The sequence below is a fragment of the Carcharhinus amblyrhynchos genome, unplaced genomic scaffold (genome assembly GCF_965287045.1).
Source record: "Carcharhinus amblyrhynchos unplaced genomic scaffold, sCarAmb.v2.hapA chromosome_352, whole genome shotgun sequence".
NCBI lineage: Eukaryota > Metazoa > Chordata > Chondrichthyes > Carcharhiniformes > Carcharhinidae > Carcharhinus > Carcharhinus amblyrhynchos.
This window is the reverse complement of record NW_027650092.1, coordinates 31316-54026: the sequence shown is the minus strand read 5'-3', so window position 1 is coordinate 54026 and position 22711 is coordinate 31316. Positions and strand designations below refer to the sequence as shown.

Sequence of the window (22711 nt, the reverse complement as noted above, 5' to 3'; positions counted from 1 at the left end):
AAGACAGAGAAAGAGAGAGAGAGACTGACACAGAGAGAGAAAGAGAGAGAGAGAGAGAGACCATAAGATTTGGAATTAGACCATTCGGCCCATCGAATCTGCTCCGCCGTTCGATCACGGCTGATAAGTTTCTCAAGCCCATTCTCCTGCCTTTTCCCTGTGACCGTAGATCCCCTGAAATTGCCCCTTAGTGTCCAAAGATGTGCAGGTTAAAGGCGGGAATTAGAGGGGGGAATATGTGGGGATACATGGGGACAGGGATACTCTGTTGGAGAGTCATTGCAGGCTGGGTGGGCTGAATGGCCCTCCTTCTGCGCTGTCGGGATTCTAGGACTCTGTTTCCCGCTCGATAGAGTTCAGATCGAGCCTGAGTGCTGGTAGGTATGGTTGCAGATTTGGGCCAGTGGGTGAGGGGGTGAGGAGGGGGTAGTCTGGCCACATTCCTAACAAGCGCGTCCACTCTTCTCTTGCAGCTGGACGGGCGACGGGTCCATCTACCCATCTCCCTGGGCGAGGAACTGGCAGTACGGTTCAGCGGGGTCTTTGTCACCCTGGAGACGGACTTCGGGCTGAGAGTGCGCTACGACGGGAATCATCACGTGGACGTCACGGTGCCATCTTCCTATGAGGGTCAGCTCTGCGGCCTCTGCGGTAAGCTCCCTCCCCACCCCAAAGTGGAAGAGTTTACGTCAACAGAAAGGCCAATCATTATCTCAATGGAAAGCAGATTGGAAATGCAGCCGGAGGGCAGAGGGATCTGGGCGCCTTAGTTCATGAATCGCAGAAAGTCGATACGCAGGTGCAGCGCGTAAAAAAAATGACCAATGGGACATGGGTATTTATCACAAAAGGGGATTGGAGCGTGAAAGAAGTGTTGTTGCAGTCGTGGAGGGTGTTGGTGAGACCAGGGCCGGATTTCTACCACCCCATCCGTCACAGGAATCGGCACGGGCGAGTGAACCGGGATTTTATGGTTTCGGGATGAGCAGGGCTGCAAAATCCCGCCCCACATCTGGAGAACTGTGACCAGTTTTGGTCCCAGTTAATGGAGGAAGGATGTGGTGGCATTGGAGGCAGTTTAGAGGAGGTTCTCTCTGTCTCTTTCCCTCTCACTCTTCTCTGTCTCCCTCTCCCTCTTTCTCTGTCTCTCTCTCCCTCTTTATCTCTCTCTCTCTCCCTCCCTCTCTCTCTCTCTTTCTCTCTCGCTGTCTCTGTCTCTCTCCCTCTCTCTTTTTCTCTCTCTCTCCCTCTTTCTCTGTCGCTTTCCCTTTCACTCATCTTTACCTCTCTCTGTCTCTGTCTCTCTCTCCCTCTTTCTCTGCCGCACTCCGTCTTTCCGTCTCTCGCCCTCTCTCCCTCTTTCTCTGTCTCTCTCCCTCTCCCTCTTTCTTTGCCCCTCTCCCTCTTTCTCTGTCTCTCCCTCTGTTATTCTTTCTCTATCTCTCTCTCTCTCTCTCTCTCCCTTTTTCCCTCTTTCTTTGTCCCCCTCCCTCCTTGTCACTCTCTCCCTCTTTATCTCTCTCTCTTTCCCTCGCTCTTCCTCTGCCTCTCTCTCTCTCTCCCTCTCTCTGTCTCCCCCTTTATCTCTCTCCCTCTCTCCCTCTTTGCCAATTTCTCTCCCTCTCTCCCTCTATCTCTCTCTTTTCCTCTTTCTCTATCTCTCTGTCCCTCTCCCTCCTTCTCTGCCTCTCTTCATTTTAATCTCTCTGTCTCTCTTCCTCCCTCTAATGTCCACCTAACCTCGATCTCTTTGTCCAATAATTGAGTGACTCCTCTGAATATCTCCACTGGTTCTATGTCCCTTTCTTGAGAACCGTTCTGGTGCAAAACCTTGGGAGGTTTTCCTTTGATAACGGGACTTTTGCTGCTCTTAATGTCACTGACCCTCCTTCGCTCTTCAACCATGGTGTGCCTCACCTCAGTGCCAATTGACGTAACTTCAAGGATCCAAGTATAAAAGTAGAGAAGTGTTGTTACAATTGTGTAGGGAGGTGGTAGAGCGTGTCGGGACTATTGTGTCCAGTTTTGGTCTCCTTATTTGAGGAAGGATGCGGTGGCTTTGGCCGCAGTTCAGAGGAGGTTCACCCAGGTTGATTCCGGGAATGGAAGGGTTGACGAACGAGAAGAGATTAAACAGCTTGTTCTCGCTGGAGTTTAGAAGAATGAGAGGGGAATCTGATTGAGATATATAAAATACTAAAAGGGATTGATAGAATGAGTGTCGACCAAATGTGTGGGGCAATCTCGAACAGGAGGTCACAGGGTAGAGAGGCGGTAGATTTAAAACTGAGGGTGGGGTGAATTTGTGGAACTCACTGCCCTGTAGTGTGGAGGAGTCTGAATCATTGAATTGTTTCGAGAAGGGGATGGATAGGTTTCTGATTAAGAAACGAGTTAAAGGGAGATGGGGAAGAGGTGGATCTGAGACCAGGGAGAGATCAGCCATGAGCTGATTGAATGACGGAACAGGCTCGAAGGGCTGAACGGCCCACTTCTGCTCCTCATCCCACGAAGAGGTGAGCTGGCAAGATGGATCCGGAACTGGCTCGGTCATAGAAGACAGAAGGTAGCAGTGGGAAGGGTGTCTTTCTGAATGGAGGGCTGTGACAAGTGGTGTTCCTCGGGGATCAGTGCTGGGACTTTTGCTGTTTATAATATATATAAATGAGGATAATGTAACTGGATTGATTAATAAGTTTGCGGACGACACAAAGATTGGCGGATAGCGATGAGGACCGTCAGAGGATACAGCAGTATATAGATCGGTTGGAGACTTGAGTGGAGAGATAGCAGATGGAGTTTAATCTGGACAAACGTGAGATAATGCATTTTGGAAGGTCAAATTCAGATAGGAAATATACAGTAAATGGCAGAACCCTTAAGACTATCGACAGGCAGAGCGATCTGGGTGTACAGGTACACAGGTCACTGAAAGGGGCAATGCAGGTGGAGAAGGTAGTCAAGAAGGCATACGGCATGCTTGCCTTCATCGGCCGGGGCATTGAGTTTAAAAATTGACAGGTCATGTTGCAGCTTTGTAGAACCTCAGTTGGGCCACGGTGTTCAGTTCTGGTCGCCACACTACCAGAAAGATGTGAAGGCTTTGGAGAGGGTACAGAAAAAGTTTACCAGGATGTTGTCTTGGTCTGGAGGGGCATTAGCTATGAGGAGAGGTTGGAGAAACTTGGTTTGTTCTCACTGGAATGACGGAGGTTGAGGGGTGACCTGATAGAAGTCTACAGGATTATGAGGGGCATGGACAGAGTGGATAGTCAGAAGCTTTTTTTCCAGGGTGGAAGAGTCAATTACTAGGGGGGCACAGGTTTAAGGTGCGAGGGGCAAGGTTTAAAGATGTACGAGGCAGGTCTTTTACACAGAGGGTGGTGGGTGCCTGGAACTCGCTGCCGGGGGGAGGTAGTGGATGCAGATACGATAGTGAGCTTTAAGGGGCGTCTTGACAAATACATAAATAGGATGGGAATAGAGGGATACGGTCCCCAGAAGGCTAGGGGGTTTTAGTTCAGTTGGGAGCGTGGTCGGTGCAGGTTTGGAGGGGCCGAAGGGCCTGTTCCTGTGCTGTAATTTTCTTTGCTCTTTGGATTGGTCAAGATTGAGGGTCGGAAGACGGAGGGTGGGGGGTGGTGATCTAACCGGGGCACGAGGGGAGGGAATCTTTAAACAGTTCGATAAGGTCTCAAAGTGAGAAACCATTTCCCCCTGGTGAACGGAGAATGAATTCCAAACACTGGGGGAGGTGGGGGGGAGGGGGAGAAGAACCCAGAAAATCAAGCGGGGTGGGGGGGTACAGTGGGAAAAAACATCTCCTCGCACGTTTGGAAATCTGGGACTTTCTCCTCACCCACCGCAAAAACTTTCCAAAACTGAGGCCCGGAGATTTTGGGGGCGAGAGAGGCCCGGGGTTTCCTGGGATGGAGATGGGAGGGGTGGGTAAGAGTAAAGTGAATGAAGTTTATTCATTAGTCACAAGTACGGCTGACATTAACGCTGCAATGAAGTTACTGTGAAAATCCCCCGGTCGCCACGCTCCGGCGCCCCTTCGGGTCAACGCACCCTAACCAGGACATCTTTCAGGGTAGGAAAATGGCGTCCAATGGCACGACCGTTCTCTCTCTCTCCCACATCCTCACCTTTGCCCGCTGGGGTGCAAAGTTCAGGTAGGCCAATAGGCCTCAGTTGGGCTTGCTCACGACTCCCCCCCCCCACATCCCCCGACAGTCACCCCGGGACGTTTTTAGGCCTCTACTTTTTGTTTCCGATCCCCCCCCACCCCCGACCTTGCCGACGGTTACGTAGGCCTCAGCCTGGCGACCAAAGGCCCCACTCTCTACGGGCGGCACGGTAGCACAATGAGTTAGCGCTGCTGCTTCACAGCTCCAGGGTCCTGTGTTCGATTCTCGGCTCGGGTCACTGTCTGCTTGGAGTTTGCACGTTCTCCCTCGTGGGTTTCCTCCGGGTTCTCCGGTTTCCTCCCCCAGTCCAAAGATGTGCAGGTTAGGTGGATTGGCCATGCTAAATTGCCCCTTAGTGTCCAAAGATGTGCAGGTTAGGTGGATTGGCCATGCTAAATTGCCCCTTAGTGTCCAAAGATGTGCAGGTTAGGTGGATTGGCCATGCTAAATTGCCCCTTAGTGTCCAAAGATGTGCAGGTTAGGTGGATTGGCCATGCTAAATTGCCCCGAGTGTCCAAAGATGTGCGGGTTAGGTGGATTGGCCATGCTAAATTGCCCCTTAGTGTCCAAAGATGTGTAGGTTAGGTGGATTGGCCATGCTAAATTGCCCCTTAGTGTCCAAAGATGTGCGGGTTAGGTGGATTGGCCATGCTAAATTGCCCCTTAGTGTCCAAAGATGTGCAGGTTAGGTGGATTGGCCATGCTAAACGCCCCTTAGTGTCCAAAAGTGTGCAGGTTAGGTGGATTGGCCATGCTAAACGCCCCTTAGTGTCCAAAGGTGTGCGGGTTAGGTTGATTGGCCAGGCTAAGAAATTGTCCCTTAGTGTCGAGGGATTCGTAGGTTAGAGGGGATTAGTGGGTGTAATATGTAAGGATATTGGGAGGGGTAGGGCCTGGGTGGGATTGTATTCGGTGCGGACTCAATGGGCCAAAGGGCCTCTTTCTGGACTGTAGGGTTCGATGATTCTCTCCCTCTCTCCCCAACGCAGGAAACTACAACGGACGTCCAGCTGACGACAAACTCAAGCCGGACGGCCAAGCGGCCGATAGCTTTAAGGAACTCGGAGCTAGCTGGCTGGTGCCAGGCACGAGCACTCAGTAAGTGCGGATTTTAATTTACTTATTGGATAACAGCCCTTGCTGTCGCTGCATTTTTATTTTGTCTTGCTCTGTCTGCTGATGCGTCCGATTTACCAGTTAATATGAGAAAGCGCATCCCGGTTATTTTTTGAAATTGGGGGGTGGGGGGGGGTGGCGGGAGCCTCCGCCGCCACCACTGCCCCACCCGCCCACTGCTATGCCCCTGACCCTGACTCATCTTTCATCTTGCTAATCAGCGCCGGCGAAATCCCAGGCTCAGCAAGTCTGCGGTTTACTGGGAGAAGTTCCCATTAGCTGATCTCATGCCGATATCTCATTCCGGCTCGCGCCTCCGCAAAGCACACATACACCCTCGCGCGTGTGGCCAACCACCCCCCCCCACCCCCCAACCACCCCCCCCGGGCAATCACCTGGCTATTCCGCTTCCCCCCTCGCTGACCCAGTTTGTCCCGCGCTCTTTCTCCGAAGCCCACCCAAATATTCCCTTCCCCACCAAACCTTACTTTGCTTCATTTTGTGAGTACGTGCGTCCGTGTACTCGTCATGCTCACTGTGCTTACTTGGGCGTGGATTCCGCGTCGAACAGACAAGAGGCCAGAAGCAGATGCGGTGAAGCGGTTAATTCGGAGGAGAAATGTCCTGACGCACCCGTGACCGGTGCATGGCAGTAGGCACATTGCTGCCTCACAGCAGCAAGGACCCGGGTTCAATTCCGGCCTTGGATGGCTGCCTGTGTGGAGTTGTCCCCAACTTTGCAGGGCTTCCCTCTGGGTGCTCCAGTTTCCTCCCGTAGTCCAAAAATGTGCAGGTTAGGTGGATTAGCCATGCTAAATTGCCCCTTAGTGTCCAAAGATGTGCAGGTTAGGTGGATTGGCCATGCTAAATTGCCCCTTAGTGTCCAAAGATGTGCAGGTTAGGTGGATTAGACATGCTAAATTGCCCCATAGTGTCCAAAGGTGTGCAGTTAGGTGGATTGGCCATGCTAAATTGCCCCATAGCGTCCAAAGACGTGCAGTTAGGTGGATTGGCCATGCTAAATTGCCCCTTAGTGTCCAAAGATGTGCAGGTTAGGTGGATTGGCCAGGCTAAATTGCCCCTTAGTGTCAGGCAATATAGAACATGTTTCATTTCTTTGCCCTATTTGCAGGTGCACCCATGAAGACCCACCGGCAGACTGCGATGAGGATGAATTCAAGGAGCCTTGGAGCTGTGGATTTCTTAAGGACCCAAAGGGTAAGTATCCCAAACTACCCCCTCCCCCATCCATGGCCAAAGGGGGAAGAATACCAAAGGGAGCGAAAGCACGTGACCAACCATCAGAGCCACAGGGACTCGATAGACGTCAAGGATGAAGGATCCAGATCCTCCAGGAATCAGGCAAATGGAACTCAGTATGATGCATTGGACACACAGCCAAAGGAGTAGAAGGAGGCCATTTGGCCCATTGGGCCCTTACTGACCACTTTCCCACCCAGGCCCTAACCCCATAACCCCACTTATTTACCCCACTAATCCCCCTGATACTATGGGCAACTTAACATGGCCAATCCACCTAACCAGCACGTCTTGGGAAGTTATTTGGATTGGCCATGCTAAATTGTGCCTTTGTGTCAAAGATGTACAGGTTAGGTGGATTGGCCATGCTAAATTGTGCCTTAGTGTCAAAGATGTGCAGGTTAGGTGGATTGGCCATGCTAAATTGCCCCTTAGTGTTCAAAGATGTGTAGGTTACTTAATTGGCCATGCTAAATTGCCTGTTAGTGTCCAAAGATGTGCAGGTTAGGTGGATTGGCCATGCTAAATTGTCCCTTTGTGCCCAAAGATGTGCAGGTTAGGTGGATTGGCCATGCTAAATTGTCCCTTTGTGCCCAAAGATGTGCAGGTTAGGTGGATTGGCCATGCTAAATTGCCTGTTAGTGTCCAAAGATGTGCAGGTTAGGTGGATTGGCCGTGCGAAATTGCCCCTTAGTGTTCAAAGATGTGTAGGTTACTTAATTGGCCATGCTAAATTACCCCTTAGTGTCCAAAGATGTGTAGATTAGGTGGATTGGCCATGCTAAATTGCCCCTTAGTGTCCAAAGATGTGTAGGTTAGGTGGATTGGCCATGCTAAATTGTCCCTTTGTGCCCAAAGATGTGCAGGTTAGGTGGATTGGCCATGCTAAATTGCCCCTTAGTGTCAGGGGGATTAGCAGGGTAAATATATGGGGACAGGGCCTGAGTGGGATTGTGGACGGCGCAGACTCGATGGGCCGTATGGCCTCCGTCTGCACTGGGGGGAATTCTATGTTGATCATTGGAACCATGCTGTTAAATAAAGAGGAAGGTTTTATTGAACTGAAATTTCTGTACTTCACTGGGGTGAAATAAGTGGGAGAGGGTTTAAGTATTCCAGTCGAAAAACCAGCAATGGAGCAATCCCGAGAGGCCAGATCTGAGGAGGTACCTTTCACTTTCTCTCCTCTCTCTCTCTCTGTCCCAGGTCCGTTCCGCCAGTGTAACAAGCTCATCCCCCCAGAACAGGCCTTCAAGGATTGCGTGTACGACGTGTCCTGTGGCACAGGCGGCGAAATGCCCTCGCTCTGCTTTGCCCTGCAGTCCTACGCCACCCTCTGCGCCCAGGCTGGTGTCTCCGTGAGCTGGAGGAACAAGACCTTCTGCCGTGAGTAGCTCCTTCGTCCAGTCGGCTGCCCCTCCCTCGGTGGAGATTGCGTTCCCTGCCGCACTGTCAAAACCAAATAGGAAAACCTATCCCCAACCAGAATCTAGAGAAATGCTGAGGGACGCAGAGAGGTAATCGATTTGATTTATTATTGTCATATGTATTGGGATACAATGAAAAGTATTGTTTCTTGCGTGCTATACAGACAAAGCATACTGTTCACAGAGTACATGGGGAGACGGATTTGATTTATTGTCACATGTATTAGGATACAGTGAAAAGTATTGTTTCTTGCACACTATACAGACAAAGCATACCGTTCATAGAGAAGGAAAGGAGCAGGTGCAGGATGTAGTGTTACAGTCATAGCTAGGGTGTAGAGAAAGATCAACTTAATGTGAAGTTGGCCCATTCAAAAGTCTGACAGCAGCAGGGAAGAAGCTGTTCTTGAGTCGGTTGGTACGTGACCTCAGATTTTTGTATCTTTTTCCCGACGGAAGAAGGTGGAAGAGAGAATATCCGGGGTGTGTGGGGTCCTTGATTATGCTGGCTGCTTTTTCCGAGGGAGCGGGAAGTGTAGACAGAGTCAATGGATGGGAGGCTGGTTTGTGTGATGGATTGGGCTACATTCACGACCCTTTTGTAGTTTCTTGCGGTCTTGAGCAGAGCAGGAGCCCATACCAAGCTGTGATACAACCAGAAAGAATGCTTTCTATGGTGTATCTGTAAAAATTGGTGAGAGCCATGCTGCATAGACAAAGCATATATTGCTCCTTTGTGTCCAAAGATATGCAGGGCAGGTGGATTGGCCATGCTAAATTGCCCCTTAGTGTCCAAAGATGTACAGGTTAGGGGGATTGGCCTTGCTAAATTGCCCCTTAGTGTCCAAAGATGTACGGGTTTGGGAGATTGGCCATGCTAAATTGTGTGGGCTTACAAGATTGGGCCTAGGAAGGGTCGGTGCACTTTTGCAGAGTCAGTGCAGACTTGGTGTTGAATACTTAGCTCTCTTCTGTCTGTCTGTCTCTTTCTCTCTGTCTCTCTCTCTTTGTCTCTCTCTCTCTCTGTCTCTGTCTCTCTCTGTCTCTGTCTCTCTCTCTCTCTGTCTCTGTCTGTCTGTCTGTCTGTCTCTCTTTCTCTGTCGGTCTGTCTCTCTTTCTCTGTCTGTGTCTGTCTCTGTCTCTCTTTCTCTGTCTGTCTCTGTCTCTCTTTCTCTGTCTGCCTCTCTCTCTCTTTCTCTGTACTTCTGAGGCTGTATAAGGCTCTGGTCAGACCCCCATTTGGAATATTGTGGGCAGTTTTGGGCCCCGTATCTCAGGAAGGATGTGCCGGCCTTGGAAAGGGTCCAGAGGAGGTTGACAAGAACGATCCCTGGAATGAAGAGCTTGTCATATGAGGAACAGTTGAGGACTCTGGGTCTGTACTCGATGGACTTTAGAAGGATGAGGGGGGGATCTTATTGAAACTTAGAGGATACTGCGAGGCCTGGATAGAGCGGACGTGGAGAGGATGTTTCCACGAGTGGGAAAAACTAGAACCAGAGGGCACAACCTCAGGCTAAAGGGACGATCCTTTAAAACAGAGATGAGGAGGAATTTCTTCAGTGGGGAATCTGTGGAACCGCAGAGGAGGCCGGGTCATCGAGTGTCTTTAAGACAGAGATAGAGAGGTTCCTGATTAATAAGGGGATCAGGGGAAAAGGCAGGAGAACGGGGGGCGAGAAAAATATCAGCCATGATTGAATGGTGGAACAGACTCGATGGGCCGAGTGGCCTAATTCTGCTCCTATGTCTTATGGTGTTACGGTCACACTCTCTCACATTCACTCTCTCTCTCTATCTCTCTCTCTCTCTCACTTCCTCACACACACTCGCTCACTCTCTCACTCTCTCTCTCTCACACTCTCTCTCTCTCACACACTCTCTCTCACTCCCTCTCTCTCTCACTCCCTCTCTCTCTCTCACTCTCACTCTCTCTCTCTCTCTCACTCTCACTCTCTCTCTCACTCTCACTCTCTCACTCTCACTCTCACACTCCCTCTCTCTCTCTCTCACTCTCACTCTCTCTGTCTCACACTCCCTCTCTCTCTCACTCCCTCTCTCTCACTCCCTCTCTCTCACTCTCACTCCCTCTCTCTCACTCTCTCTGTCTCACACTCACTCTCTCTCTTTCTCTCCGACAGCTCCCAGTTGCCCAGCGGGCAGTCACTATGAACCATGTGGCACAGCTTGTCCAGCCTCCTGCACCGACCTCTCGGCTCCCGGTGACTGTACCCGTCCCTGCGTCGAGGGCTGTGTCTGTGACCCAGGCTACGTGCTGAGCGGTGACCGGTGCGTCCCCTTCAGCCAGTGCGGCTGTGTGGACCCCGAGAGGAACTACCATCTGGTGAGCAGTTTCACAGAATAACCGGGATCCGGCGGCATCTGGGACGCGGTTCGGAATGGCCGGAGCGGCAGGAGAATCACCGGAAGAGTCGGGAGTAGGCCGTTCGGCCCATCCAGCCGATCATTCAATGCGAACATGGCTGATGTTCGGCCATTCTGCACCCCCCCGCCCTCTTCCGAGAGACCAAACTTCTGTCTACCCTGTCCTCAAGTCTAGTCAATGATGGAGCACCGACAACTCCCTGGGAGAGAGAATTCCAAAGGTTCACAACCCTTTGAGCGAAGAAATCGTTCCTCATCTCAATCCAAAATGGCTGTCCAAAATGGCCACCCCCCTCATCCAGAGAATGCTTCCCCCCAACCTCGGTGTTTTAGACTGCCCCCCGGCCTGCGGGGAGCAATCTCTCAGCCTCCACCCAGTCAAAGCCCCTCCAAGTTTGGGGAGATTCGGTCAAGATTGTCCCTCGTTTTCCTAATCTCCGGAGAATTTAGACCCAGTTTGCTCGGTCTCTCATACTGGGATGACCCCCTCACCTCGGGGAACCAACCTTGCGAATCCTCCCTGTTCCGTCTCCAACGCAAAACCGATTGCTTTCTCAAACGTGGAGGCCAAAAACGGCAAACTTTGCCCCAGATCCAATTTGCTCCCAAAGATTGGCGGGTTAGGTGGATTGGCAGTTCTGAAATTGCCCCTTCAGGGGGGACTAGCTAGGGTAAATACATAGGGATACGGCCTGGGTGGGATTGTGGTCAGGGTAGACTTGATGGGCTGAATGGCCTCCATCTGCACTGTTGGTCTTAGCAAAATACCGTACAACGATACAAAGCCGTATTTATCCTTGTACTCCAATTTCCATTGGAGTCAAGATTTTGAGTGGAGATCAAGATTTGGGCAAGGTTAAACGCTGAACACAAACTTCAAGTTTTTAAAGTCTAAACTTTGTCGGGAAGGCACTGGGGCTGGAGGGTGGATGGGATTCAGAACGCGTTGGTGCGTAGGGGAACAATAAGAGGGGATAACGCAGTAACTAAGATTCTGTTGCTGTTTGGCAGCTGGGAGAGACCTGGATGGCGAACAGGAACTGTACAAAACGGTGTACCTGCTCCAGTCCCAACAACATCACCTGTGAAGACTGGCAGTGCGGACCCCTGGACAGGTGCAAGGAAGTGGACGGAGTTCTGGACTGTCACACATCAGGTCAGTGAGACAATAAGGTACAGCTCGGGATAAATATCGCAACTGCCCCAGACTGAACTCAGCATCACTGACATTCAGTGTTACCAACACACGCTTCACTCTGTATCTAACCCCGTGCTGTACCTGTCCTGGGAGTGTTTGATGGGGGACAGTGTAGAGGGAGCTTCACTCTGTATCTAACCCTGTGCTGTACCTGTCCTGGGAGTGTTTGATGGGGGGACAGTGTAGAGGGAGCTTTACTCTGTATCTAACCCTGTGCTGTACCTGTCCTGGGAGTGTTTGATGGGGACAGTGTAGAGGGAGCTTCACTCTGTATCTAACCCTGTGCTGTACCTGTCCTGGGAGTGTTTGATGGGGACAGTGTAGAGGGAGCTTTACTCTGTATCTAACCCCGTGCTGTACCTGTCCTGGGAGTGTTTGATGGGGGGACAGTGTAGAGGGAGCTTTACTCTGTATCTAACCCCGTGCTGTACCTGTCCTGGGAGTGTTTGATGGGGGACAGTGTAGAGGGAGCTTTACTCTGTATCTAACCCCGTGCTGTACCTGTCCTGGGAGTGTTTGATGCGGGGACAGTGTAGAGGGAGCTTTACTCTGTATCTTACCCTGTGCTGTACCTGTCCTGGGGGTGTTTGATGGGGGACAGTGTAGAGGGAGCTTTACTCTGTATCTAACCCCGTGCTGTACCTGTCCTGGGAGTGTTTGATGGGGGACAGTGTAGAGGGAGCTTTACTCTGTATCTAACCCCGTGCTGTACCTGTCCTGGGAGTGTTTGATGGGGGACAGTGTAGAGGGAGCTTTACTCTGTATCTAACCCCGGGCTGTATCTGTCCTGGGAGTGTTTGATGGGGGAACAGTGTAGAGGGAGCTTTACTCTGTATCTAACCCCGTGCTGTACCTGTCCTGGGAGTGTTTGATGGGGGAACAGTGTAGAGGGAGCTTTACTCTGTATCTAACCCCGTGCTGTACCTGTCCTGGGAGTGTTTGAGGTTACAGAGGTGGCTAGTGTCCTATCCAGGGCATTAGTCTCCCTGCATGAGGAGAAATATTGGTACCATTCCAGCAATGGTATTCACTAGTTAACCATAACAGTACGAAGTCTGTGGATTAAAAAAATTCATGCTGTGAGACCTGGGCACAGGGATGTGGTAAAGTCAGATTGGCATATGGTGAAAGATCGCCATACAGTGGCAGGATGCCGCTATTACAGAAACCGTCCTACTCCAAAAAGTGAACTCTGTGAGCGTGTTTGAGGTTATATTCTTACCCCTGCCTCTATGGCGAGGGATCGCTGTTACCGTGACCGCTCCCAATGCCTGGACTGTGTAATTTGGAGCAGCACGGTAGCACAGTGGGTTAGCAGTGCTACCTCACAGCGCCAGTGACCCGGGTTCGGTTCCTGGCTCGAGTCACTGTCTGTGTGGAGTCTGCACGTTCTCCCCATGTCTGCGTGGGTTTCCTCCGGGTGCTCTGGTTTCCTCCCACAGTCCAAAGATGTGCAGGTTAGGAGGATTGGCCATGCTAAATTGTCCCTTAGTGTCCAAAGATGTGCAGGTTAGGTGGATTGGCCATGCTAAATTGCCCCTTAGTGTCCAAAGATGTGCAGGTTAGGTGGATTGGCCATGCTAAATTGTCCCTTAGTGTCCAAAGATGTGCAGGTTAGGTGGATTGGCCATGCTAAATTGCCCCTTAGTGTCCAAAGATGTGCAGGTTAGGTGGATTGGCCATGCCAAATTGTCCCTTAGTGTCCAAAGACATGCTGGTTAGGGTGCGTTGGCTGTGCTAAGTTCTGCCCCAGTGTTACCCGAACAGGCCCCGGACTGTGGTGACTGTACTCTGGGTCAGTGCTCTTTTCTATAGTAGCGGAACAATAGCTGATGTCACTATTGCCTCCGATCACCTTTATGCCCCCTCCTCACCCGCAGGCTTCGCCTCTTGCCACGTCGCCGGGGACCCGCACTATTACACCTTTGATAATGCCATGCACACCTTCCTGGGCACCTGCACCTACACCCTGGCCAACGTCTGCGACCCCACCCGGGTCACCCCCTTCACGGTCAGCGCCAAGAACGAGGAGCGGGGTTTGCCGTACGCCTCCTACCTCAGCCAGGTCTATGTCGACGTCTACGGGCTGAAGGTCACCATGAAGAAGAACAGGAGGCTCCTGGTAGGTCCCGGTCGATCGTTGGACGCGCGCTCGGACACCGGACGATTGGGTGGGGTGGGGGGTGTTCACCTTTCCGAGCAGTGACGCGTCCGACCTCGTGGCTCGCTCCGAGGACACGATCGGCACTTCCACGGGAGCCTGTCCTGTCCCCCGCCGGTCTCAGCCAGACCCTGAATGATCGGGTGTAATCCTCCCCTCGCCAACCTCTAACCCCTCGCCCTGCACTCCCCCCCACCCCCCCCCCCCCCACCATTCCCAATCACAGCTCCCAGTTACTGCGATCGATCGTCCGCACGTCACACTCTCTCTCTCTCTCTCTCCCCACTGGCTGCGTTTTTTTTTCCCGGGGGAAATGATCCTGCTCTTACCGGGAGACTTTGCCGTGTTTACTGGGCCACGTGTCGAGAGCCGACCCCTGCTGACTGGCGCACAGCAAGATCCCACAGACGTCAACGAATCTATCGCTTTCTTCTTTCCATTTGGTTTCTTTTTTAATGTTGGCCCAGGATCTCAAGGGGAAATCTCCCCCCCCTTACTCTCTCCACACCTCCTTCCCCCCGTTTCCCCCTCCCTCTTCCTCTCTCCCCGCCTCTCTCTCTCTCTCCCCTACTTTCTCCTCTCTCTCTCCCCCCTCTTCCCCCTCTCTTTATTCTCTCTCTCTCTCTTTCCCTCTTCCCCCTCTCTCTCCCCCCTACCCTCCCTCTCCCTTTCTATCCCTCAACTCAGAAAGAGAGAAAGAGAGGGAGTCAGAGAGAGAGAGAGAGACAGATAGACAGAAAGGGAAGCAGTGAGAGAGAGAGAGAGAGAGAGAGACGGGGAGGCAGTGACAGAGAGAGAGAGATGGGGAGACAGAGACAGACAGAGGGAGAGGGAGGCAGAGAGAGAGAGAGAGGGGGAGGCAGAAACAGAGAGAGAGAGAGAGGGAGGCAACGACAGAGAGAGAGAGGGGGAGGCAGAGACAGAGAGAGAGCGAGAGAGGCAGAGAGAGAGAGGCAGAGAGAGAGGGAGAGGCAGAGAGAGAGGGGGAGGCAGAGAGAGAGAGGGGGAGGCAGAGACAGACAGAGAGCGAGAGAGGCAGAGAGAGAGGGAGAGGCAGAGAGAGAGAGGGGGAGGCAGAGAGAGAGAGAGAGCAAGAGAGGCAGAGAGAGAGGGAGAGGCAGAGAGAGCGAGAGAGGCAGAGAGAGAGGGAGAGGCAGAGAGAGGGGGAGGCAGAGAGAGAGGGGGAGGCAGAGACAGAGAGAGGGGGAGACAGAGACAGAGAGAGAGAGAGAGAGGGAGGCAAAGAGAGAGTGAGACAGAGAGAGAGACAGAGACTGAAAGAGAGAGACAGAGAGAGAGAGAGAGAGAGACAACAGTTATTGGTCAATCGAGCTCTGTTACAACAGTGAGCTAGTATGTGGGTGATGGGCTGAATGGTCCACTTTCAGGTTCGGTGAATTTCCGTGGGCTGCTTTTCTCTCTTTGACCCTGTGCACAGGATTCTGAGCGGCCGGTGAAACTGAGGTGTCTCTGCCTTTGCAGCTGGACGGCAAGAAGATCAGGACCCCCTTTGAGGACAATGTGAACGGAGTCAGCATCTACACCAGTGGCATCTACAACGTCCTGGAGACCACATTCGGGCTGACGGTCAGGTTTGACGGCAACCACCACCTTGAGATTAAACTGCCCAACACGTACCACGGGAAGGTGAGAGCGGGGACGGGAGGGGGGGCAGAGTGCGGGGTGGGGGAGGATGTCGGGGGGGCGGGGGGCGGTGTTAACTCCCAGGCTGGGTGGGTCCACCCCTATGATACGGAACCAAACCAACTCACCGAGGTGAGGGTTGTTGGTGGGGAGGGGATGAGGAATTATCTCATCCTAAGAGAACACAAAATTCCTCACGGGAACTCACCTCCTGACTCCCCTCCCCAAATCCTGTCCGCCATCGACAAGGACACAAGTCAGGAGTGCGATGGAATACTCCCCACTTGCCTGGATGGATGCGGCTCCCAACAACAACTCAAGAAGCTCGACACCATCCAGGACAAAGCTCATCGAGACAAACACTCACTCCCTCCCCGACGCAGCCGTGTGTACCATCTACAAGATGCACTGCAGCGACTCACCAAGGCTCCTTGGACAACACCTTCCAAACCCGCCACCTCTACCATCCAGAAGGACAAGGGGCAGCAGATACCTGGGGGGAACCTGGAGATTTCAGTTCCGAGCCACTCACCATCCCGACTGGGAAATATATCGGCCGTTCCTTCGCAGTGGCTTGGGTCAAAATCCTGGAACTCCCTCCCTCGCGGCATTGTGAGGACTGCGGTGGACTGCAACAGGTTCAAGTTGGCAGCTCCCCCACCACCTTCTCAAGGGGCAATGTAATAGAATCCCCACAGTGCAGAAGGAGGCCCTTCAGCCCATTGAGTGTGCACCAACAACAATCCCAACCCAAGCCCTATCCCCACACATTTACCCCACTAATCCCCCTAACCTGCACACCTTTGGACCTTAAGGGGCAATTTAGCATGGCCAATCCACCTAACCTGCACATCTTTGGACACTAAGGGGCAACTTAGCATGGCCAGTCCACCTAACCTGCACATCTTTGGACACTAAGGGGCAATTTAGCATGGCCAATCCACCTAACCTGCACATCTTTGGACACTAAGGGGCAATTTAGCATGGCCAATCCACCTAACCCGCACATCTTTGGACACTAAGGGGCAACTTAGCATGGCCAATCCACCTAACCTGCACATCTTTGGACACTAAGGGGCAATTTAGCATGGCCAATCCACCTAACCTGCACATCTTTGGACACTAAGGGGCAATTTAGCATGGCCAATCCACCTAACCTGCACATCTTTGGTCATTAAGGGGCAATTTAGCATGACTAATCCCCCTAACCTGCACATCTTTGGACTGTGGGAGGAAACCGGAGCACCCGGAGGAAACCCACGCAGACACGGGAAGAATTAGGGATGGGCAATAAATGCTGGCCAGCCAGCGATGCCCATGTCCCATGAATGAAGATGTTCAGAGAGAGAGAGAGAGAGACGGGAGGATGGGACTGATTGGGTAGCTCCGCAGAGAGGGCGGCATGTCTTTGATGGGCCGAATGGTCTCCTATTGTGCTATCTGGATCTGAGCTCGAAGCGGGTGGAGAGGATGAGGCGGGGTTTTGGGATGGAGGGGGTTGTTGAATATTGAGCGGGATCGCATCGAATGTCGGGGCAGGCTTCCAGCCTCCCTTCCTCGCCAAGTTCACCTGTACGAGGTCTCCTGATTTTGACCCCTCTACCTGTTCCCAGGTGTGCGGCATGTGTGGCAACTTCAACAACAACGGCGCGGACGAGCTGCTGATGCCCGATGGGCTCCCGGCAAAGAACGTCACCCAGTTCGGAAACAGCTGGCGGGTAGAAGGAGACGATGACTCACGGTAAGAGAAATGGCGAAACCAAGAGAGCGGCGAGTTCACCCTACCCAACGCCGGGGATGTCCAGCGGAGTCCGTTTTTCAATCACTGCTCACGCTGCTGTGGTGCAAAGGAACGCGGCAGTTAACGTGCGCACAGCAAGATCCCACAAGCCGCATCGCGACAGTGGCCAGGTGATCTGTTTCGGGCCAATGCAAAGTTGGCCACATCTGGAGTCCATAGAACCTTAGAACATTACAGCACAGAAACAGGCCTTTTGGCCCTTCTTGTCTGCGCCGAACCATTTTTTGCCTAGTCCCACTGACCTGCGCCCGGACCATATCCCTCCACACCCCTCTCATCCAGGTACCTGTCCAAGTTTTTCTTAAATGTTAAAAGTGACCCCGCATTTATCCAGCAGCTCATTCCACACTCCCACCACTCTCTGCGTGAAGAATCCTCCCCCTAATATTCCCTTTAAACTTTTCTCCTTTCACCCTTAACCCAAGCCCTCTGGTTTATTTTCTCCCCTAGCCTCAGTGGAAAAAGCCTGCTTGCATTCACTCTATCTACACCCATCAAAATCTTATACACCTCTATCAAATCTCCCCTCATTCTTCTACGCTCCAGGGAATAAAGTCCGAACCTATTCAATCTCTCTCTGTAACTCAGCTTCTCAAGTCCCAGCAATGTCCTTGTGAACCTTCTCTGCACTCTTTTAACCCTATTTACATCCTTCCTGTAACTCGGTGACCAAAACTGGACACAATACTCTAAATTCAGCCCTATCCCCAGAACCCCACACATTTACCCCACTAATCCCTCTAACCTGCACATCTTTGGACACTAAGGGGCAATTTAGCATGGCCAATCCACCTAACCTACACATCTTTGGACACTAAGGGGCAATTTAACATGGTCAATCCACCTAACCTACACATCTTTGGATACTAAGGTGCGATTTAGCATGGCCAATCCACCTAACCTACACATCTTTGGATACTAAGGTGCAATTTAGCATGGCCAATCCACCTAACCTACACATCTTTGGATACTAAGGGGCAATTCAGCATGGCCAATCCACCTAACCTACACATCTTTGGATACTAAGGTGCAATTTAGCATGGCCAATCCACCTAACCTACACATCTTTGGATACTAAGGGGCAATTCAGCATGGCCAATCCACCTAACCTTTGGACTGTGGGAGGAAACCGGAGCAGCCAGAGGAAACCCACGCAGAGATGGGGAGTGGCGGGGAGCTCCACACAGACAGTGACCCAAGCCAGGAATTGAACCCTGGCCCCTGGGCGCTATGAGGGAGCAGTGCTAACCCACTGTGCCAATGGGTCAAAGATCCCTGGGGTGGCGAGGGGACCCAGTTTTTGTGGTGCTCTCACTGTTAACTCCTTCCTTGGTTTTCCCAGCTGCCACGCCGACGACAGAGAGGACCTGAATCCCACGTGTACGGCCGAGGAACAGGCCCGATGGAGAGCACAGTGCAGCCATCTGCTCTCAGGGAAGTACCAGCAGTGCCACGGCGTGGTGAAGCCAGCCCCCTTCATCGAGAACTGCGTCTACGACATGTGCGAGTACTCGGGAATGATCTCCACCCTCTGCGACAACGTCCAGTCTTACGCGGAGGCCTGCAAGAGTGAGGGCATCGACATCAAGTGGCGGAACAGCACCTTCTGTCGTAAGTGGGCGCCCAGCTCGGACTTGTTCCTCTCCCTCCTTATCTCCTCCGGGAGATGCCCGCTTCTCGCGAGCGTGGACTGGCTGCTCCACAAAGGGAGGCATCACCAGTCATGGCCAGTTCTGTGGAATCCTACAATCCCCACAATGCAGAAAGAGGCCATTCGGCCCATTGAGTCTGCGCTGACCACAATCCCTCCCTATCCCCATTAACCCACGCATTTTCCCCAGCTAGACTCCCATCACTAAGGGGCAATTTAGCATGGTCAATCCATCTAACCTGCACATCTTTGGACACTAAGGGGCAATTTAGCATGGCCAATCCACCTAACCTACACATCTTTGGACACTAAGGGGCAATTTAGCATGGTCAACCCACCTAACTTGTTCATTGTAGGAGGAAACTGGAGCACCTGGAGGAAACCCACGCAGACACAGGGAGAACATGCAGACTCCACACAGACAGTGACCCGAGCTGGGAATCAAAGCCGGGTCCCTGGCGCTGTGAGACAGCAGTGCTAACTCACTGTGCCACCGTGCCGCCCAACTAATAGCAAATAAAAAAATACTTCAACTGATCCCTCGCGCTCACAACATTTTGGGAGCGTTGCAGATTTCCAGGTTTATCTGAAAATGTGCTGACTGCCCTCGTTCCTAACTGGTCCAGCTCCTACTTTGAAGACGGCTATTACTCTTCTCATCATCGAACAAGGAGCGTTGGCATTTATTGCCCATCCCTCATTGCCCCTTGAACTGAATGCCTCACTCGGCCATTTCAGAGGGGCAGTTGAGAGTCAACCACATGGGCTGTGGCTCTGGAGTCACATGTAGGCCAGACTGGGTGAGGACGGCAGATTTCCTTCCCTACAGGGGACATTAGTGAACATAGACCTTTTGTTTTGATACATTCGATGATAGTTGGCCTTCTCACCGTGACTGAGACGAGGTTACGTTTCCGTATTTGTGCCGAAAACTTCACCAGAGGCCCAGGATTCTCTGGCGCTGCTGTGGTGAACGAATGCTCGGCTGAGTGCCAAACTCTCCCCATTCGCTTTGTCGACGATTGCGTCCGATAGTTGCTTGGCGTGACTCACTCCCACCCCCCCCTCCATGTTTCAAGGATGTCTCTCTTGTCTGCCCCAGCTCTCCCCTGTCAGAAAAACAGCCACTACACAGAGTGTGCATCCAGCTGCCCGGCCACCTGCATCGATATCTACGCTCCCTCGACCTGCGAGAGTAACCAGCCCTGCGTGGAAGGCTGCGAATGCGACTCCGGCTTTGTGCTGAGTGACGACCAGTGCGTGCCGTTGGCGGACTGCGGCTGTGTCGACTACAATGGTGACTACTATGAGGTAAGCTTTGCCCCGGTAACCTTTCACCCTTGATAACCTTTCACCCACCCCCCCAACCCCGGGGGCCTTTCACCCTCCAAAAACTTTCAGCCCAAAATCCCTTCACCTTTCCCCCTGATAGCCTTTCACCGCAAGGAACTACAAAAGGTCATGAACGTAGCCCAATCCACCACGCAAACCAGCCTCCCGTCCATTGACTCTGTCTACACTTCCCGCTGCCTCGGGAAAAGCAGCCAGCATAATTGAGGACCCTGGACACTCTCTCTTCCACCTTCTTTCGACAGGAATAAGATACAAAAGTCTGAGGTCACGTCCCGACCGACTCAAGAACAGCTTCTTCCCTGCTGCCGTCAGACTTTTGAATGGATCTACCTCGCATTAAGTTGATCTTTCTCTGCACCCTAGCTATGACTGTAACACTACATTCTGCACTCTCTCCTTTCCTTCTCTATGAACGGTATGTTCTGTCTGTATAGTGCACAGGAAACAATGCTTTTCACTATATCCCAATACACGTGACAATAATAAATCAAATCCTTCTCCCCTATGTACTCTATGAACGGTATGCTTTGTCTGTGTAGCACACAAGAAACAATACTTTTCACGTATCCCCGTACATGTGACAGTAATCAGTCAAATCAAAGAACCAGGTTTGGAATAGGGAATATCCGACAGGAATGTGAATTCAAGTAACAGGAGTAGGATTTGAACCCTGGGCTGAAAGCTGAGAGTGAGTGACACAGCCAGCACACACAGCCTCGTTTCCCCCCACCGTGAACCCTCCCAAAACGTCTTGAGAACCAATGGCTTGCTCCTTTCAAAGCAGGCTCTCTCTGCGAGAGGAAGACTGCCCCGCGTTTGCTTTCAGATTCCGGAGCCAGGGAGTGACGCCACCTTTTCTTTCTCTTTTCCGTTCCACAGTCCGGGGACACATGGCTGAATGAGCGCTGTGACAGCAAGTGTACCTGCTCGAAGGGGCAACTGAAGTGCAGAAGGCACAAGTGTCACGAGAACTCGGTCTGCGTGCTGAAGAAGAAGAACGGGAGGTACCGGTGCAAGCCTGTCGGTAAGTCACCCCTCGTTGCCTTCCTCAATCCCAAACCTGCCAACGTTCCCAGATCAGCTCATGGCCGGTGCTTGGGAGTGGCGGGGGAGGACGGGGCGGGTGGGGAGGAGGTGGGGGAGGAGGGGGGGGTGGTGGGCGAATGTCTGGCCGTGAATATGGGACCGCAAAAACTAACCCCCTCCTGACTTCAGATTGCAGAATCCTTACAGTGCACAAAGAGGCCATTCGGCCCATCGAGTGCACAAAGAGGCCATTCGGCCCATCGAGTGCACAAATAGGCCGTTCGGCCCATTGAGACTGCACCGACCACAATCCCACACAGGCCCCATCCTCATTACCTTACGTATTTACCCCGCTAATCCTCCTAACCCACACATTCTAGGACACTAAGGGGCAATTTAGCATGGCCAATCCACCTAACCAGCATGTCTTTAGACACTAAGGGGCAATTTAGCATGGCCAATTCATCTAACCAGCATGTCTTTAGACACTAAGGGGCAATTTAGCATGGCCAATTCATCTAACCTACATATCTTTGGACACTAAAGGGGCAATTTAGCATGGCCAATCCACCTAACCTGCACATCTTTCAGACTGTGGGAGGAAACCAGAGCACCTGGAGGAAACCCATGCAGACACGGGGAGAACATGCAGTCTCCAAACAGACCCAAACCAGGAATTGAACCCAGATCCCCGGCGCTGTGAGGCAGCAGTGCGCCACTCTGTCACCCCTTTCAGGCAGCACCTTCCAGAACGCTGCCTTAAGAGAAATGTCCCCCTCGTCGCCCTCTCTGATTAGCTCTGTTGCTGCGTATTTCCAACCTGTGTCCTGCTGGTTACCCACACTCCTTCCCTACCCCCTCCCCCTCCCTCCCCCCGCCCCACTCCCTCCAACGAACCAGAGAACATTACAGCACAGAAACAGGGCCCTTTTGGCCCTTCTTGGCTGTGCCAAACCATTTTTCTGCCTCATCCCACTGACCTGCACCGGAAACCGTATCCCTCCACGCCCTACCCACGTATCCTCCTCCACTCCTCAGAGCCATTTTCTCCGTACAAACCCCTCAGGCCTCAAGTAAGACTCCGCTTAACTTCTCCCCGTTGTCTCTCAGTCTCGCTGTCTCTCAGTCTCGCTGTCTCTCAGTCTCGTTGTCTCTCAGTCTTCTCCCCGTTGTCTCTCAGTCTCGTTGTCTCTCAGTCTTCTCCCCGTTGTCTCTCAGTCTCGCTGTCTCTCAGTCTCGCTGTCTCTCAGTCTTCTCCCCGTTGTCTCTCAGTCTCGCTGTCTCTCAGTCTCGCTGTCTCTCAGTCTTCTCCCCGTTGTCTCTCAGTCTCGCTGTCTCTCAGTCTCGCTGTCTCTCAGTCTTCTCCCCGTTGTCTCTCAATCTCGCTGTCTCTCAGTCTCGTTGTCTCTCAGTCTTCTCCCCGTTGTCTCTCAGTCTCGTTGTCTCTCAGTCTTCTCCCCGTTGTCTCTCAGTCTTGTTGTCTCTCAGTGTTCTCCCCG

At 52.4% G+C, this 22711-nt stretch overlaps 1 protein-coding gene across 1 annotated transcript in view; it reads left to right on the top strand.

Moving 5' to 3' along the window:
- LOC145339225 (zonadhesin-like) overlaps positions 1-22711 on the top strand; it is a 64630-nt gene that overhangs the window by 17646 nt on the left and 24273 nt on the right. The window contains 12 exon segments of the mRNA XM_080183619.1: positions 474-651; positions 5180-5288; positions 6439-6524; positions 7773-7952; positions 10135-10337; positions 11390-11534; positions 13457-13698; positions 15220-15384; positions 16995-17122; positions 18525-18793; positions 19936-20144; positions 21066-21210. Of these exon segments, the coding sequence (XP_080039745.1) occupies positions 474-651; positions 5180-5288; positions 6439-6524; positions 7773-7952; positions 10135-10337; positions 11390-11534; positions 13457-13698; positions 15220-15384; positions 16995-17122; positions 18525-18793; positions 19936-20144; positions 21066-21210 (2059 nt within the window).